The sequence below is a fragment of the Acinonyx jubatus genome, chromosome A2 (genome assembly GCF_027475565.1).
Source record: "Acinonyx jubatus isolate Ajub_Pintada_27869175 chromosome A2, VMU_Ajub_asm_v1.0, whole genome shotgun sequence".
NCBI lineage: Eukaryota > Metazoa > Chordata > Mammalia > Carnivora > Felidae > Acinonyx > Acinonyx jubatus.
In genome coordinates, this window is record NC_069383.1 from 136604326 (window position 1) to 136621390 (window position 17065).

General features: G+C 40.2%; 1 protein-coding gene across 5 annotated transcripts in view; it reads right to left on the bottom strand.

Moving 5' to 3' along the window:
• PTPRG (protein tyrosine phosphatase receptor type G) overlaps window positions 1-17065 on the bottom strand; it is a 709728-nt gene that overhangs the window by 288575 nt on the left and 404088 nt on the right. For all 5 annotated transcript variants that reach the window (XM_027039123.2, XM_027039124.2, XM_027039122.2 and 2 more), the window contains one exon: window positions 12469-12648. In XM_027039123.2, coding sequence (XP_026894924.1) covers window positions 12469-12648 — 180 coding nt within the window. The remainder of the gene's footprint in view (window positions 1-12468; window positions 12649-17065) is intronic.

Here is a 17065-nt window from a genome sequence, read left to right on the forward strand (position 1 = left end):
ATTTAAACCCTAACTTTCCAACACATAGCCCTCTTCCTTGAAACACAGGAAGGAGAAATTGAGAGCAAATACGTTGGATTTATACTAGCATAACAATTATTTTCCCCAAAGGAATGTAATATCCAAATGCATAACGGATTTTATTTTGTAAGTGATACATTCCTTTTTCTGTTTGTTTTGTAAAGTGAATTCATTCATTCATTCAACAAATACTTATCGGGTGCTAAACACAGGTGAGACGCCAACCAATATACTTCATGGTTTGTGAACAGCCAAACTTGTAGAAGCCACAGAAAAGCTCTTGTATCCTCACTGTCTCTTCTTCCTAAAGTGATCCTAGTTCGAGCTTCAGAGAGAAATCCTGCATGAAAATTAGGTCTCCATAAAAGATAGGGACTAGACTAATGACCCATCTCTAAAAGAGTGCAATTAGTTTCAGTATTTCTCTCTATAAAGGAAGCATTAAAAGCAAGTAAAGGAAACCTTCGCATATAAATCCCTTTTTATTGCATTCAAAGGACAATTTTTCTCCAACTTCTGAAAAATATACAGTGAATGTTCAATTAGTGGGACAGCGAATTAAAAGATGAAACAAAGTGAAAGCAAGTGCTTCTTGCGCTGATTTAACATGCTACAGCACTGTCTCACTTTGGTGTATGTTAGGCGTGTTTTAGCAGGGGTTGGCAAACTTTCTCTGTGAAAGACAAGACAGTAATTATTTAAGGCTCTGTTCGGCCTCTGGTCCCTGCTGCAACAACCCAACCTAGTCCTTGTAGCCGGAGGCAGCCACACACGATACGTAAATGAATGCGTAAAGCTATGTTCCAATAAAACTTTATCCAAACTAAAATGTGGATATAATTTTCACAGGCCATGGAATCTTACTCTCCCCTTGATTGTTTTTCAATCCTTAAGAACACAGAAACTATCAGGGACTGTCATGTGGTGACCCCTAAAATGCAGTAAGAGGTTTTAGAAGACAAAATACATTAAACCAATCACACGCCTTTAGTTCTAAAGCCAAAATACATATGAATTAGCTCAGTATTGTCTTAAATACTGTTGATGACCCTCAGCCTGTTATCAATTCTATACCTACCACTTTGCATCCAACGAACGAAGCCAAAGCACTTTGAGTGCATCTGTTACAATACACCCAGGGACTCAACAGCATATTATAAATATTTGATTTTACCTAAATCATTTATGTCTCTGTCAGGGGTCATTTTACTTGTTTTATATGAATAATTAAAAGCATAATTAGGGAACTGTACAATCTGAAACATTCATCTCATTTTTCATGTTACTGTAGTCCTCACTAGAGCACACAGCATGCTACGTGCACGCACCCCTGCCCCAACTCTGAACGTGGCTTATAATCAGTTGTGTTTACCTATAGGAGTGAGAAGTGACAACTTTCCCCAAACTACCACGTCACCATTTTCGGAATACCACTGATGACACAGAGCCGTTTCAAAACAAAATAAACCAGAAGTACTTACTACAAAACACAGAATGTCTTCGGAGCCATGAGCTCAGAAGATGGACGGACCTAGGTTGGAATCCAGTTCTGACGCTTCACGGCAGCATGACCTTGGGCAAGTTACCTGACCCCTCTCCACCTCAGTTTCCACCACTGGTCAAATGGCAGTAACAGCGCCTACATAGCAAGGCTGTTTTGACGCCTGAAGGAGATCACACCTGGAAAGCCCTTAACAAAGCAGTGCCAGAAACCCAGGAAGGACACATGCACTGGAGACTATTGTCAAACTCCTTTGTAGAGATATAGATGGAGCTAATGTAGAACACAGAGGGGCTCCCACACAGGTGCTAACTCTCCATTTTCAGACAGACTTCCATTTCAAAGCAATACTGGCTTCCCCACAAAATAAAAAGTGACCCAGGACAGGGACGACAGCAAGGGTAAGTGTGCCCCAAATACTTGAGAGAAGATCGTAAGTGCTGAGTAGATGCTTTGAATTCGTTACAACACAGAATAAAAAGGGATTTCCTTTTCTTGATTATTTCTATGCTTTGGTCACATCAAGGGGAAAAAAAGATCTCAGTTTAGTGCTGATATGTTCTCCACACTTCCCTGATATTCATTCATTTCCCCCTTGTACCCTAGAGTAAGTATTATGCTGAATTTAATAACTGTGGCAATTTTGATTTATTTTCATAGATCACAGACATACATGTTTACAGATGTCTATCCATGTCAGATGGCACTGGTCTTCCTGTTAAGGTGTTGGTAAAAAGATTTCCTTTATAATCAGTTCATTTAATTAAAATAGAGTCAATCAAAAGAAAAATAGTAAGTAGATTATACTATATAGAAAGAAAGAAAGAAAGAAAGAAAGAAAGAAAGAGAGAAAGAAAGAAAGAAAAAGAAATTTTAAATTCTAAAACAATAGCAGTAAGTTGAATCTGGATAAGGGGGACAATTAGGAAGGTAGAAAATAACAGCTGAAGAATGGAGACTTCTATGATAGGAGGGGTAAATGGGAAAGATATACAGGAGTGGACTTTTTTTTTTTTTAATTTATTTGTGAGTGAGCACGTGCACACACATGTGTTCACAAACACACACACACACACACACACACACACACACACACACACACACACACACACGACTGCGCACGAACCGGGAAGGGGCGGGGGGCGGGGGGGGGGGGAGAGAATCCCAAGCAGGCTCCACGCTGTCAGCACAGAGCTCAATGCGGGGCTTGATCTCACAAACCATGAGACCATGACGTAAGCTGAAATCAAGAGTCAGATGCTCAACTGACGCCCTGGGAGTAGACTTTCTAGAACAAGGCCCACTGGTTGTTGAGCTGCTATCATGGACTGGGATGGAATCACAGCAGAATGTTTGAGACAGTGGAAGGAGCGAGCTGGGGCTTCAAATTTGGGGTTTCTTAACCTAGAGTCTATAGTCCACGGTAGTAGCCACCCATGGGCTTTAGGGTCTTGCACCCTCCTGATATAGGAAGTAAAATTCTGAGCGTGGGTGCATACACGGAGCCAGACTCTGGAGCCAGGGGAGCCTGAGTTGAAAAGCATCATCTGTCACACTCCCAACTGTGGGAAAGGCATTGTACCTCTTGGTGCCCGGGTTCCCATTCTGTAAAACTGGAATTCTACAATAGCAGCTTCATAGGCATGTGAGGAGATGGCAGGAATGACAGATGAAGAATGTTCAGAACAGTAATTCCTATATGACACGAGAGCATAAAGACAGCATGGTAGAACTGTACAAGTGTTGTTTATAAAGGTTATTATCGTAGGGAGAGGAGCCACAGCTTTTACAGACTCCCCCTGTGTCTGAGGCTCCCCAAAGTGTAACAACATCCCAGATTGTCCACAAGGAGCGGGGACGGGGAAGTTACACCACGGGTAAGGGATTCATTTTCTCCCGAGCTGGAAGGAATAACCGAGTACCTGGCATGCACAGCACTGTTTGCAGGACATCCACGCACTGTGTATAAATAAAGCTCAACATGTCTATATAATGCTGGGCTAAAGCAAATGTTCGCACCAAAATCTGAGTAAACAGCAGTAGGCGCCAAAAGTTAAATAAATAAAAATGGATGGGAGGGAAGCTAGCTGTTTGCTATCTTACCTCCACTACCTCCAAGCAATTGTTTAACACTATAAAATGAGAAAAGACTTCCAGGATTGGATCTTAATGGTGGGATCCCCCAGACCACCCACAATACAGGTGTCCATGAGGGGATGCTTTGGCCCTTGGTAAAAGGGAAATGTTCTGGGGCACCTGGATAGCTCAGTAGGTTAAGTGGCAGGCTGTTGGTTTCGGCTCAGGTCATGATCTCACGGTTCGTGGGTTCGAGCCCCGCACTGGGCTCCTGACAGTGAGGACCCTCCTTGGGATTCTTGCTCTGCCTCTCTCTCGGCCCCTCCCCTGCTCATGCGCTCTCTCAAACTAAATAAATAAACTTTAAAACTAACAAACAAAAAAGGGAAATGTTCTGGTCTGCAAGTGAAGAAACAGGACCTCTAGTTTTAGAGTTCTAACTTCTCTGTAGGCACTAGCATTTATTTCTTCAAATATTTACCAACTTATTATCAGGGAAGAAAAGGTAAGTAAATCAGACCTAGCTCCTGCCTCCATGGATGGTACATTTGGTGGAAAGGCAGGTCCTGGTAACTGAAATAATAGCAGAAATAACCTGAAATAACCCGAAATAACCTAGCAAGTGGGACAAGTGGTAACAGATGAGAAGCCAACCCCAGAGAGGAGAAGGGGAGTGGGTATCTTCAAAGACTGATGAAATGACCTGAGCAGAGACTTAAAGGAGCAACCTTGGGAAGTGCTGACAAGAGGAGAACACATCAAGGGAAAAGAAGCACATGCAAAGGCCCTGTGGTAATGGGAGTAAGTAAGAGGAAGCCAGGGTGGTTGGTGTCCAGAGAGCAGGGTGTGACACAGAGGCTAGGGAATGAGTCAGGGACAGTGAGCAGTCTGTCTTTACCCTCAGGAGAAATGGAAACTCCTTGATATGCTGAGAGAGAGACCAAGAAAGAAAGAGGGGGCGAGAGAAAGACAGACACGATCAGATTTGGGAAATAAAACTATTCTGGCTACAAAGGAAGAAGGCCTGGGAAGGAAGCAACACTAGTTGGTAGGAACAAAAGTTGGGAGGTTACTGCACTCATCTGCTAAAGACAGACGGGACATGTTAGGTCGGTACAGTCTCAGACATCCAAGAGCTGTCAAGTCATGAGATTATCCTGGGTCTCAGTTAACTCACCGCTAAACTGAGCTAGATGAACAAAGTAGATCAGTTGACCATTTACTCATACAAGATATGACAGATGTCAATCTAGCAGAGTCCTGTGCCCTACAAAATAAAGGCAGGCTTCAAAAATGACCCTCAAAATTCAAAATTTACTCAAGTCTATCTGTGTAAAACAGCACTGGTCTTCCCACCAGGTAATTGGTGTGTAACTGGCTTCTGTCTTTCCCAAAACTAGTTTCTACCACCATGGCACAGGAGCTGGGACTGTGGGATTCAGAGAAAAGAAATGGAGCAGAGCGGATGTGACACAGAACTTGTAGTGTACCAAAGACAGACCCAGTGAAATCGCTCTGACTTGAATTCCAGAGTTCAGGCAAGACGGAATAGTAACAGGATGCAAGAACCCAAGAATTTGGACCTCTAAAATAGGAAAAATTTTATCTTTTTTAATTTATTAAGTCTTTATTTTAATTCCGGTTAGTTAACGCACAGTTGTATTAGTTTCAGGTGTACAATATAGTGATTCGACACTTCCATACATTACTTAGTATTCACCAGGATACGTGTGCTCTTAATCCCCATCACCTATTTCACCCATACCTCTCACCCACCTCTCCTATGGTAACCATCAGTGTGTTCTCTATAGTTAAGAGTCCATTTTTTTGTTTTGTCCCTTTGTTTCTTTGTTCACCTGTTTTGTTTCTAAGATTCCACATGAGTGAGATCACATGGATTGGTCTTTCTCTGACTTATTTCACTCAGCATTATACTCACTAGCTCTATCTGTGTTGTTGGAAATGACAAGACTGCATTCTTTTTTATGGCTGAGTAATATTCTGTTGTGCACACACACACACACACACACACACACACAACCTCTTTTTTATGCAATCATCTTTCGTTGGACGTTTGGGCGGCTTCCATACTTTGGCTATTGTAATCTATCTACTTTGCTTAACTTAACAACCTTTTCTTGAATCCACCTAGGCCAGGCACTGTGGCATATCCAGACAAATAAGAAAGAACGTGGGCAAAGATAAAAACTACACAGTGAACACATACAAAGTGGGAAAATGGAAGTAAAAGCATGGTGATAAATGCTTTTCCTATCTGTCCTTGGTGTGGGAGGAAAGAAAAAGTAGAGAAACACCAAAAAGCCATTCCAATAGTTCAAATTCATAGGAGAACGTGGCTTATTAACATACATCAGAAGCACCATCTAACTGTTAAATTCTGATCATTTAGCTTGAAGCTAACACTAGGAACAGCAAGATTATCTTGAAATGTTCTTGATGAATGCATTATCTATTCATTCTACAAAAATGAAAGAAAGGGAAATAACTTTAGATGAAATCAAATGAGAACTGGCACAATAGACAGTTATGGCTCCTCAGGAAGAAAAAGAGAGATGCTATCTGTCTTGCAAAGGTATTTTAGACAACTTTTGAGAAGTGGGCTACATACAACCAACCTGCTTTATTGATTATGCTGGATTGGATATATAGCCCTCTCAGGGGGTTAAGACTCATAAGAACATTAAAACTGTTTTATGGGAAAGTTACTGTCTGTACATAATAGGCTGCTTTAAATATTAACTTTCTATATTCATATTTTAATATCCAAAAGGCAGTCTATTTTACAGGTAAGTGACCTGTAAATTTCCATCACAAAAAAATAAATTCTCTCTCCTGAATTTATTTTGTGGAAGAACTAAATTCAAAAAAAGACTTCTGGGGAATAAAAAAAAAAAAACATGTGTTGGTTAAAAATTAATGATGAAGGAAAAAGACATTTTTTCTTCATCTAGGTATTCAAGGTATGTATAAAATGAACAAGTAAAACAAAGAAAGACCATGTGGCTTATGGGGGGGCTTTTCTTTCATGAAGCTTATAATTTTTCTGATAATTATAGATTCACGTGCAGTTGTAAAAAATAATACAGTGGTCCTGTGTCCCCTTTGTCCAGTTCCCCAAAATGGTAACAGCTTGCAAAACTGTAGTAAAATGACATCCATGTTTTTGTTTTTTATTTTTTAATTTTTATTATTTAAAAAAATTTTTTTAATGTTTATTTATTTTTGAGAAAGAAAGAGAGACAGGGCACAAGCAGGGAAGGGGCAGAGAGAGAGAGAGAGAGAGAGAGAGAGACAGGGAGACACAGAATCCGAAGCAGGCTCCAGACTCTGAGCTGTCAGCAGAGTCTGACACAGGGCTCGAACCCACGAACTGTGAGATCATGACCTGAGCCGAAGTTGGAGGCTTAACCGACTGAGCCACCCAGGTGCCCCTGTTTTTTATTTTTAACAATTTTTTTGGAATGCCAGTAATTCACTCAGAAGCAAATGCTGCAGTTTAATAATAAAAAACAACTGTAGAGAAGCGTTCCATTTTCCCCGTTACATTACCAAGTACATAGAAGAACAAATGATTTACTTCTAACTACAAGTTCTTACACCCATGAACATACATCCATAAAACTTGTTGAAGCTTTTAAAAAATATTTAAGTCCGGGGCTCACTTTTGGAGAAGGTTGCAACAGGGGTCAGGACCTGGGCATTTTTAAAGCTCCTTAGGGAGTTTAGATGTTTCCTTCTGGTTGACTCTCTAATTTTAGGTTGACTAGGGAATTTTAGGTTTTCTAGGCCACAGTTTGGGGGTATGGGGAGCTTTTCTTACAGATTTACTAGGAGTAGTGAAGATCTTGGCCTCTCATTTTTGAGAGTCCTTTTTCCCCAATGAAGAATGTCATTGTTTCTCTACTTTTTCTTTGATTCTCGGCTTCTTCCCTGGGCCTTTACCTGGGGTCTTGGGCTCTGCAGGTTTCAGGTCACCAAACAGGGGAAGGCCTTTCTCTTCTTCCCGTGAGCTCTTCTGGAACCAGAAGTGAATTTGGGAGACTTTCCTATGGCATGTTTTATATGTATGCTTTCTTTCCTGGAGTTTTGGTACCAGCAGAAGGATTTAATCTTCAGATGTTTCTGGTACTTTGTACTTATACTCTGCTGACCACTTTCTTCTCACACTCTGGATTCTCTTCCTTTTTGGGGTCCAGACCCCTTTGCTGGAATACCACTAGCTGTAGGTCCACTTCCTATTTAGTTAGGGCTGATGATATGTGTGTTTTCGAAAACTGATGTTATCTGGGGTACCTATCAGTACTATTCACAGTGGATACTGTCAATACTCGCCCTTAATTTAGGCGCACGGCACCCTGCACAGTACGTATACTGTTTTTCAGTTGAATTTATAAGATTCGTGCATGGGAAATAAAGCAACTGATCTTCATTTCTCCAAAATACTGGAAAATTTATGAACTCATCTGGCATTTTAACAACTACAGAATGAAAGAAGTTTCTAGGTTTGTGCTTATCAACAACAAAAAAAAGAAGACAAAGAAAAAAGAAAATCAATAACACAAGAAGATTTCTGCACCCCTGTTCCTAAACCACCATAAACTGAAACTTAAGAGAACAGAGAAACAATTCCATGTTCTTGTTTAACATTGCCTAGACGTGGTTGTCACTTTTTAAAAACCAGCCCTATGGAATCATCTTAAGATTATTTGAAATATGGCCAATCGAGGATGATGTCATGAATTTTACAGTAGTAAGTACAGAGTGAGAAGTAATGGGGATTTATTTCTGCTTCTCAGAAAGACATGCTTCTTCTAGACTCTCTGAGACAGACGTGCTCGTATGTGGATGGCTGCGCTCTAAATTCAGGCGCGCGCACTCATGGATCTACAACAAGTTGTTGATGACTCTAGGAAGTCAGCACAGTGACAGAGATTGATAATCAGCTTCTGGAAGACCAAGGTCATGAATCAACGTGCATTGAGTGAACCCCACACTCATCTAAAACCTGTCATTGGTGATACCAAGCTGAAGGCTGTCACTGAAACGTGTTATCTTCGCAGAAGGCTGTCAAACGTTGCGAGTCAAGTAGAAAACCGTATCAGAGAGCCCAGCGAATTGCCTTTGGCAGGTTTCCGGAATGTGGCGCCGAGGTGTCACTCCATGCCAACAGCTGATAACACCTAGTATGGCAACGCTCCCGTCCACCACATTCAGATGGTCGGAAGAGTTAATATTCCCATCACGGTTCTCCAAAGGTTACTCATGCTTGAAATACAAAGCAGGACCACGGATAGAGAAATTCTGAATTGTAACAAAAAATATATATTGTCTACATTGGAGGAGAGAAATGGGGGTGAAAAAGCATGTGTACAGATAACATTACCAGTCCCACATGTTTCCTGAGCAGCTATGCAAATGGATGACTCAGGTGCAAGAGAGGGTAGCCTACCTACTCTAAGGCAAGAGGACCACCGATTATGAGAACATTATGAAAAAGAGCCCAAAGCCAGGAATCACTGTGCTGACAATTGAGAAGCAATTTACGAACAAATGAGGCCAACCCCAAACCATCAGCCATGAATAATCTCAGACAAATGCTGATTTGGAGAAAGAAAATGAATCCTCCCCAAGTTGTACATACAGCCACTTAGGTTAAAAGAAAAGACAACTCTGGTTTCATTCTTATTGTGGGTCAAAAAGGGCTGACAGTGAAGTCATTTTAGCTTAGCACTAGGGCTCTGGCCAGCCAAGGCTCTTGAAAGGGATTACTAAGAGTGGTTTGTAGTGATATCCTTGGTTACAAAGGGATCATTTCAAAAAGAAGGAAGAAAGAGAGAGAGAGAGTTTGTTTTAATCATTGAGAGTTATAAGAGTTCAAAAATAAGATATGAAAAATGTATTTAGTACCAACAGAATCCCAGGTAGCATGAGGTAGAGATGTAATATAATAGCCCTGTGTTTATTTTTCAGATCAGGCAGTGGGGCACAGCAAAGCGTTCTCTAATTCCATGGACAATCTAAAACTGATAATGGCACAATAGTGATTAAGAGGGAGATAGCTCCTTGCATAAGCAATGGCGAAAATAGAATGTTTCATATTCATAAATTTCAAATGACAAGTGAGGGTGATTGTGTTAAAATGAAGCAGGAGACTAGAGTTGCTGACCTGATATACACAAGAACGAGAAAGTGTTCCTCTGTGCTCTAATACAATAGGAAATATTAACACAGCCAAAACCCAAGGAAGGTAAGAACTTTATTTCCATTTGTGCATTCGGCACAGAGCTGCCCAAGAGAACTTTCTGCAGTGATAGCACACACTCTATCTGTGTTGCCTTAGCATGGTAACTGCTGCCCATATGTGGCTACTAAGTATTTGAAATGTGGCTAGCACAATACTACCCATGATCTTCAAATTCAAACTATGCTACAAAGCTATAGTAATCAAAACAGTATGAAACAGGCATACAAACAGACACATAGACCAATGAACAGAATCTAGAACCCAGAAATAAGTCCACACATATACAATATACGATCAACTAATATTTGACATGAGAGCCAAGAACACTCAAAGGGAATGGATCTCTTCAATAAATGGTGCTGGGGAAACTAAAGGTTCATATGCAAAAGAATGAAGGTGGGCTCCTACCTTACATCACTCACAAAAAGTAACTTGAAATGAAATAAAGACATAAATCTAAGACCTGAAACCATAAAATTTCGGGAAGAAAATATGAGGAGAAAGCTCCCAGACATTGGTCTTAGCGATCTAAGGGATGATTTTCTGGACATAACACCAAAAGCACAAACCACAAAAGCAAAAATAAAGAAGTGACATCACATTGAACTAAAAAGCTTCTTTCTCCACGCAAAAGAAATAATTAAAAAAATGAAAAGGCAATCCAATGAATATGAAAAAAAATCCACAAACTACACATGTGATAAAGATTTCCATACCCAAGATACATAATGAACTCATGTAACTCATTAATAGCAAACAACAACTACGAAAACAAAAAACAATAACCAAAACCCACTGAAAATAATCCAAAAAACCAAACAACTAAATAGCCCTGGTTAAAACTTGGCAAAAGACCATAAGCATTTTTCCAAAGATACACAAAGGGCCAAGAGGTATATGGAAAGGGCTGAGCATCACTTATTATCAGGGAAATGCAAATCAAAACGACAATGAGATGTCACCTCACACTTGTTAGAATGCCTATTATCAAGACGACAAGAGATAAAAAGTATTGATGAGGATGCACAGAAAAGGGACCCCTTGTGCACTCTTGATTGGAATGTAAATTGGTGCAGCTGCTATAGAAAAGAATATGGCAGTTCCTCAAAATACTAAAGATACAACTACCCAATGACCCAGCAATTCTACTTCTGGGTATGTATCTAAAGGAAATGAAATCATTATCTTGAAAATATATACGTACCCCCATGTTCATTGCAGCATTATTTACAATAGCCAAAACATGGAAACAACCTAAGTGTCCATCAATAGATGAATGATTAAATAAAATGTTACACACGCGCGCGCGTGCACACACAATGGAATACTATCCATATAAAAGAATGAAATCCTGCCTTTTATGAGAATATGGATGGACCTCAAGGGCACTATACTCAGTCAAGTAAGTCAGAGGAAGACAAATACTGTATGTTCTCAATTATATACGGAATCTAAAAAAGTTGAACTTAGAGAAACAGTAGAATGGTGGTTGCCAGGGGCTGAAGATGTGGTAAATGGGAAGATGTGGTCAAAGGGTATAAACTTCCACTTTAAGCCTGGGGATATATATCATGGTGACTAAGGTCAACAGTACTATATTGTGTATTTCACAGTTTCTAGGAAAGTAGGTCTTAAATATTCTCACTGGAAAGAAGGAAGGAAGGAAGGAAGGAAGGAAGGAAGGAAGGAAGGAAGGAAGGAGGAAAGGAGGAAAGAAGGAAAGAGAGAAGGAGGGAAGGAGAGAAGGAAAGAAAAAAGGAAGGAAGGGAGGGAGGGAAGAAGGGTGGGAGAAAGGAAGGAGGGAGGGAGGGAAGGAAAGAAGGGACAATGTGAGGTGATAGGAATATTAATGAACCTAATTACAGTAATCACCTGGCAATATATGCATGTATCAAATCATCACATTGTATACATTAAACCTATATAATGTAATAAGTCAATTACTTCTCAATAAAGCTGGAAAAATAAAAGTAAAAAAAATAAATAATAAAATAAAAAATAAGTCAAAAAATAAACAATAAATACAATAAATAAAAGTCAAAAATAAATAAAATTCTCCCCACAAAAAAACCCCACAAAGATCTGAATATGTGTCCTCTGCTTTCAAACACTGAACATGGACAACCTAATGAACTCAGGGGGAAAAAAAAAAGATATGTGGCTATTACAACAGACGGAGTGAACTTTAATCTTATTTGCTTTTAATTAATTAATAGTTAAATTTAAAAAGCCACATGTGGCTAGTGGCCATCATCACGGATAGAGCAGATTTCTGAAAGTCCGTTCTATACACTTTACAAATGTTGATTCACGTAATCCTTATGACTTTATGAGGTTGACAGTATTTTATTATGTACCTTTATTATACTTCTAAAATCTGAGGCACAGAGAGTGGTTAAGTAATTTGCCCAAAATCACACAGCTAGTAGAGCAAGTGGCTGGTTCTCACACCAAGAGCTGATCCCAAAGCTCTCATTCAGCTCTATGTCCCCTATAGCAACATGCACTACCTAAGGAGCAAGTCATAGGTAAGGTAAATACTAGAGACATCCAAAAATATTTCACAGTGTTTTGTGGACTAGTAAAAAAAAAAGACAGACTCTACCTGTTTTCCCTGTGTTTTTCATCCAGGTTTTGTTTGAAGACTCATTGTCAAAGCCATCGAGTTGTAGCTCCTGGTACTCTTCGCCAACCTGTGCATGCTGGTCTAAAATGTCTATGGGAGACTGATGACGGCCCCTGCAGCTAACGCTTGATGTGACCCAGTGCTCGGGACCATAGGCACCTGTTAAAAGAAAACGATACTTCAATCCTCATGGTTCAAGGATCAAGGATGGAATGAACAGGAAGTAGGAAGCTAAGCATGATGTCTCCGAAGGTACATTTTCCCCCATGTGCCCACTCCAAAGATGTCAGTCCAGTGGAAACTATGGATCCAAGCCACTTGGTTGATGGGGTGAGAAGATTTAAGAAAGGATATGTCCCTTAATATAGTTTTGTTTTGTTTGATCTGTAATCAAACATTTGCTAACTTTCTCTGTAACCAGATTAAGGAAGTTGAGCAGACGGGCTGTCAGAGTCATTCACATTTTTAAGAAAATTTAAATAAGTTTCCCAAAATAAGCAAAGCATTGATTCACAAGAAAACACCTTAATCAGTTTAGCATATTTTGCTATCACCAACAGTGTAACAAACACAACTTTCTTCTTAGCTCCCAGGAGTTTGTGAACTGGAAAAGGGAAAAATCAAAAATCAAAAGCAGTGTAACATGGGATGAGAGTCACTACAAAGAGGCAATGAGGCAGGGTTTTTAGGTTATTTGTGAAAGATTTTTTGGTTTGGCCTGATGTAAACTTGCACATTCAGGTACTCCCTCTCCTTCCGAATCCCTCTCCGGCCTAGGAGATGGGTGTATAAAGGTGCCTTCAGACTGAACGCAGCACTCATATAAAGACAGGCTTCTTGGGGATACACGCAGCAGGAATAAAATACAATGCAACTATAATGCCGAATCCTACTGGGTATCAATCAGGCACAGGCAGAGAAAACATACTGCACCTGCCTCTCTGCTATACTTGGACATGAAATGATCTGTGGGGGGGGGTGTGTGTGATATCTATTAAGTTGATATCAAACAATTAAACAAGTATCTGAGACTGTTCTGTTCCTGGCCTTTGCCCTTCTAGACACGATAAAGCAGGAGTGGCCTGTTGAATGGACACGTCTTTTGCTAGAAAGATGAAGATACATCTGTTCTTGAGAATCAGATATAAAATAAGTTTAAGTTTTATAATTTTTAGGTTTCCCAATCAGTAAAGTATAATGTGTATACATACATACATACATGGATTCCAACCTAGGTTTTATAGCTTCAAATTTCTTCACGTATCAGATAGAAGAGGACAAACAGCCAAAGTGATTTTAAGAGACCAATCCACCCATGAACCAGTATTTTCACACCTCATTCTATACCTAGCTTTGTGTGATGGAGGAACAGAGACACCATAAGTCTCTCTACTACTGAATAAAAGCCTACACATTTGTCCCCAACCCACTGCCATCCACCATGGGCCACAAATGTCCCCATCTCCCTATGTCTATACAGCTTACAGCTAATATGAACAATGGTACGTGAAAAAAGAGACATAGAAAATCTTTTCACTCATGGTCATGGAAGCTTCATGGCTGCAAAAGCAATTGAGGTGACTCCCTAAAAATGATCCCTATTCTTGCTGTCTGGCAAGTAACTTGGCTTCTTCCTATGCCTGGGTCATTTTCCCGAATTCTCATCCCAAACAGTAAGATAAAAGAGACTATCAGGAAGAACATGCTCACCGCTTGGCAAAGGTTTAGAAACCTCAGGGCACTTTTCAAAATCATTTACAAGTGTCATAAGGCTTTCTAGAGAAAGTTAACATCACCATTGTCTTTACTGTTGGACTTCTACTAACGGAAGACACATCAAGGGCTTTTCACTCCCGTTGTTTCACCTCTTGGTCAAATTCCCTAAGACTATGATGAGTCATAAAGGAACAGAGTGTGCATTTACATATATTCTAGCCAAACTTCACTTTCATCTTGCAGCACTACAGTTGAAGGAAAAAAGGAGGGGAAAGGGGACATAAGGAATGGCTCCAATTTTCCGATCCATTCTTTAAATATTCTTATAGGCGAATAAAGTGATTGTTGATGTGTCTCATGAGCCTATATGTTCAAATTATGGAAACTAATGTTGTAATATCGTACATATGTGTGTGTGTGCAATGCCTTTTAGGATATCACTAGTACGATAAAATTATACTCGGTGGGAAAAACATGCACAGTAAAACTCCAAACATGTACGACTCCGAAGAAGTGAGAATGCAAGCCATCATTTGTAAATACAGACACCTGATCATTATCCTACTAATAAAGAAAAGTACTCTGCGACCTCTTAAAAGTACTTGCCATTCATGTTAGTTCTCAAAACCTTCCAGACATGGGTGAAATATAATTTAGCATTCTATGAAAATATAATCAGGGTTCGTACCAGTGGGATCCATTTATTCACTGGTAACAATCTGAAGATATAAGCCAACGACATGCTTGCTTTCACACTTCCACCCAATGTACATTCAAGTGCAAGTTTAATTGAAACTGATCTTCCACTTCGGATTTTAAATTAATTTTTCTTTGGAGTGCTTCATGCTCCAGACACCCTTGCCTTACAAAAACCCCTATGTCATTAGTGGAGGAAACAGAACACTTTTCCAAGCTCGGAGGTATTGATTACCTATTCTCACATTGAAGCACCATTACCATTCCACACTGGATAAACCTCTTCAGTGTTGAGACACTTTATAAAGGACTGAGAATTATATCATTAATCATTTGCAGCTGTACAATCTCACAGGAGTGAATGCTTTGTTTTTCAGAACTTGGGATAAACGCTGTTGAGTAAAAAACATGGCTCTAAATAAAGACTGTGGTTAACTTCAAACCTAGTTTTGGAGGCAAAAACCATCAGCAAGAAGCCTTCCGCCCTCAGGGATGACATTACCCATCGAAAACAAGAAGGAAAAGTCATTTGCGCTTCAGTTTCCCCCTACTGACTCTTTCTTAGAATGAGCAGTTGGCAGTTAGATCCATTTTCAACAGCTCACCAACTCTGACATGACAAACTAATGTACGAGGATACCTTCCTAAAAGGGGCAGGGTAGAGCACAGGGGTAGAAACCACAGGGCAGTTAGGTCGCCAAAAGAAACCCGCCATTCACCTGTTAAGAGTCTTGTAGGAATGAGTTATTTTTAAAAAATGTTTATTTAGTTATGTTTGAGAGAGACAAAGAGAGCATGAACAGAGGAGGGACAGAGAGAGTGCAAGAGAGAATCCCAAGCAGGTTCCACATTCAGTGCAGAGCCCGACGTGGGACTCAATCTCACAACCGTGAGATTTTTGACTTGAGCTGAAATCAAGAGTTGGACTCTCCACCGGCTGAACCACCCAGTTGCTGTTGGAGGAATCACACCTTAATGGAGACACACTGCCAACATATTTGCAGCAAGAGGAACAAACAGTGGCTGTGGAATCCCACTCAACTTGTGATGAAAAATATTTTCTTTTTAATCAATTCAGTGGATGCATTTTAAATTCCTGGCTAAAGGTTTGATGTCAGTGTAAAGGTACCCCTGGCAGGGAGGCTTCCACGAGGCACGTACAGGGTTGTGTGTTATCCTGGGAGTGGGCTCCTGTTTTTCCCTGGAACATCCTATCACTAATATAATTTGTTGTTTATTTCTTGGTGTCTGTCTTCCCCATTAGTTCATTACTCTCTGGGAATAGGTTCCTTCTCTGTCTTGTGTTGTTTTATTCCTATGCCTAGCACAGGGTCCTACCTACAGCGGATTGCTAATACATATTTTTTTATGAATTAGAAGATGATTTTAACGAGTTGCATACTTCTGTCTGTCTTCCAATGACCCTATGGTGCTATTTTGGTTTTCGTTTTATACTTTTTTTTTAAAAATTTTTTTTTCAACGTTTATTTATTTTTGGGACAGAGAGAGACAGAGCATGAACGGGGGAGGGGCAGAGAGAGAGGGAGACACAGAATCGGAAACAGGCTCCAGGCTCTGAGCCATCAGCCCAGAGCCCGACGCGGGGCTCGAACTCACGGACCGTGAGATCGTGACCTGGCTGAAGTCGGACGCTCAACCGACTGCGCCACCCAGGCGCCCCTCATTTTATACTTCTATCTGCTGACCTTATTAAGTCTCCCTGACTCAAGAGTCAGGATATCAACCTCAGAGATAAATACTCCTTCCTTTCATCACTTATATGTTAAATTAGCCTGAACGGGGATGAGATAAAATAAGCTGCAGGTATGTGATGTGCATGATGGAATCGTGTGCAAATTTAACAAGCCCACTAAATGCAATTACAGTTTTTTAAAGAAAGGAATGTGACAGAACTTTGCTTTCAACGCCTTTATTGAAGCATGATTATTTTTAAGGCTCTCTTCTTTTTTCTATGCTTTAACAGTGTTCTCTAATCAAAGAAGGTCAACTAAGGCAGAAAAATAGTCTTGTTTCATCAACTTATCACTGGAGACATTTAAATATTGAACTGACATCTGCTCAGTATCAGGCACAGTGCTAAGAAATGGGGGCCAGCAAACGGAGCTGCCAGTTGCCCTGGGGGTCTCCAGGGCAACTTAAGAGG